Below are 2,126 nucleotides of genomic sequence, written 5' to 3'. Positions count from 1 at the left end.
TTCTTTTGTCTAATTTTATTACAATAAAATACATATATATTTTTAAAGCAAAGCAGCTGGTACATTTGAATGAACATCTCACAAGTCAAAATACAGAGTTCAATGCAGTGTCTGCATTTCAATTTAATTCTGAACACCTTCACAAAGTGCTAATGTGAAACAGATTTATTTCACATCATACTTGAAACTCACAGTTCCTTTGCCCACAGAGAAAGAAACCTTATTGTTAGTTCCTGACGCCACAGTTCCACTATACGAGCCTATGCGATCGTCATTCTTCAAGTCTTTGTCCCACACCTCCAGCTTTAAAGTGTTACGGGAAGCGCAGCCTGAGAAATAGTAATCTGCATCCCAAGAAGGATTAGCATTGTTTTTGAAATAGCCCGTCACAACAGAAGAGGTCCCGCACCAAATCTTGATATACGGGTCAGGTTTGTTTCCCAAAGCATCACCAGGGAGGTTACTGCCTTTCAAACTAGAGAGCACAACAGCGGCTTTGCCAAAGTCTAGCTGAGACGACAGCGTCAGGACGGCCACAAACACCAGCTGGAGATGGGTAAAGACTGCCATGGCTGTCAGAAGAGAAAAGGTTGACACAAATTAGGGCCACACAATATATCATTTCAGCATTGATACGATCATTCACAATAGTTACATTGCAGCATATGCAATGTTATGCATGGATAATACTGTAGCTTATTGTTTGCATGTGTTTTTGAGGCATTAGTAATTGTTTTATTTGTAATTTTAATAATAACTATTTGTCATCAATATGTATTCAATGAAGACTGTATTATTTTACATGTGATTATTTAATTACCTGAATGTACCAGAATTCTTTTAGACCTTAAAGCACCGTTTATTTCATTTGCATCTTGATCTCTATTGTATTTATCTATGATTGTTTTTATATGTTATGCTTGATTCACTCCCCTATACAATCATCTCAATTAATCTAAAATTATTAATTCTTTCCCAGTAGAGATGTTTAAGTCATCTGCTAAAATTATATTCATATCGCAATACATATTGCAGAAAGACAAAATATTGCAATGTTAAATTATTCCTATATTGTGGATCCCTAACATAAATATTATTGTGATCGTAAAGACCATAATAAAAGATAATAACAAGAAGCTGAGGTGATTTAGTGTTGAAGATGCCTTACCTCAGTTGTTCCGGGTTCTGTGTGAACTCTTCATGATCTTCACCCAGTTTATAAAGCCGATGTAATCACAAAAATCTCCATGATCAACAGGTGCCAAAATCCCATGAGCATCTGTGTTGACCTATTTTCCACGGATGTTTCCAAATATATATATATATATATATATATATATATATATATATATATTTATATATATATTCAAATATTCAGAGTAATTATCTGTCCTAATATATAAGAAGAGATCATTTGCCAAAAACAGATACAGTTTTTAGTAATTTATGAAAATTGATGATAAATTAGTTATCTCATTCATTTTCTTTTCGGCTTAGTCCCTTTATCAATCCGGGGTCGCCACAGCGGAATGAACCGCCAACTAATCCAGCACGTTTAACGCAGCGGAGGAAACCCATGCGAACGCAGGGAGAACATGCAAACTCCACACAGAAACGTCAACTGACCCAGCCGAGGCTTGAACCAGCGACCTTCTTGCTGTGAGGCAACAGCACTACCTACTGCGCCACTGCGTTGCCCCTAAATTAATTATCTGTATTACGTAATTAACTGTTTACAAAAGCAAAAAACACTGGGTTGTGTCTGTTATATAATTGTATATCTGTTGGTTTTAAACTTTAATATATAAAATGCTGGGTTCTAATCGATCAGTGTAGGGACAACATGAAGGAATTGGGTTAACTTAGCTTTTTACAAGTTTAAGTGGATCGAACATAAAACAATTGTTTGTCCCCCAAAAAACTCAAGAATTGTGTTGTTTCAGCTCGTTTTCAGGGGCGGATTTAACCAAGAGGCAAGATAAGCGGCTGCTTAGGACCCCAGGAAATCTGAGGGCCCCCAAATAAATACCTAGAAGAATTAATTATACCTATAATTTATATATAACGGCAGCAGTGGGTAGCACGTTCGCCTCACAGCAAGAAGATCGCTGGTTCGAGCCTCGACT

At 36.6% G+C, this 2,126-nt stretch overlaps 1 protein-coding gene across 1 annotated transcript; it reads right to left on the bottom strand.

Moving 5' to 3' along the window:
* On the bottom strand, positions 1–1,211 carry si:ch211-240l19.7 (uncharacterized protein LOC799219 homolog). The gene is made up of 2 exons (XM_056455114.1): positions 1,169–1,211; positions 1–572 (listed from the first exon to the last, which is right to left on the bottom strand). The coding sequence occupies exon 2, from the start codon at positions 568–570 to the stop codon at positions 166–168; it is 405 nt and encodes a 134-aa protein (XP_056311089.1). The 5' UTR covers positions 571–572; positions 1,169–1,211; the 3' UTR covers positions 1–165.
* Positions 1,212–2,126: the final 915 nt, after the last annotated feature.

This window comes from Danio aesculapii, chromosome 4 (assembly GCF_903798145.1).
Source record: "Danio aesculapii chromosome 4, fDanAes4.1, whole genome shotgun sequence".
NCBI lineage: Eukaryota > Metazoa > Chordata > Actinopteri > Cypriniformes > Danionidae > Danio > Danio aesculapii.
This window is presented reverse-complemented; position numbering and strand designations above follow the sequence as displayed.

Bases quoted from the DNA above. Each gene is read 5' to 3' on its own strand.
- si:ch211-240l19.7 (XM_056455114.1), bottom strand. From the start codon at position 570: ATGGCAGTCTTTACCCATCTCCAGCTGGTGTTTGTGGCCGTCCTGACG.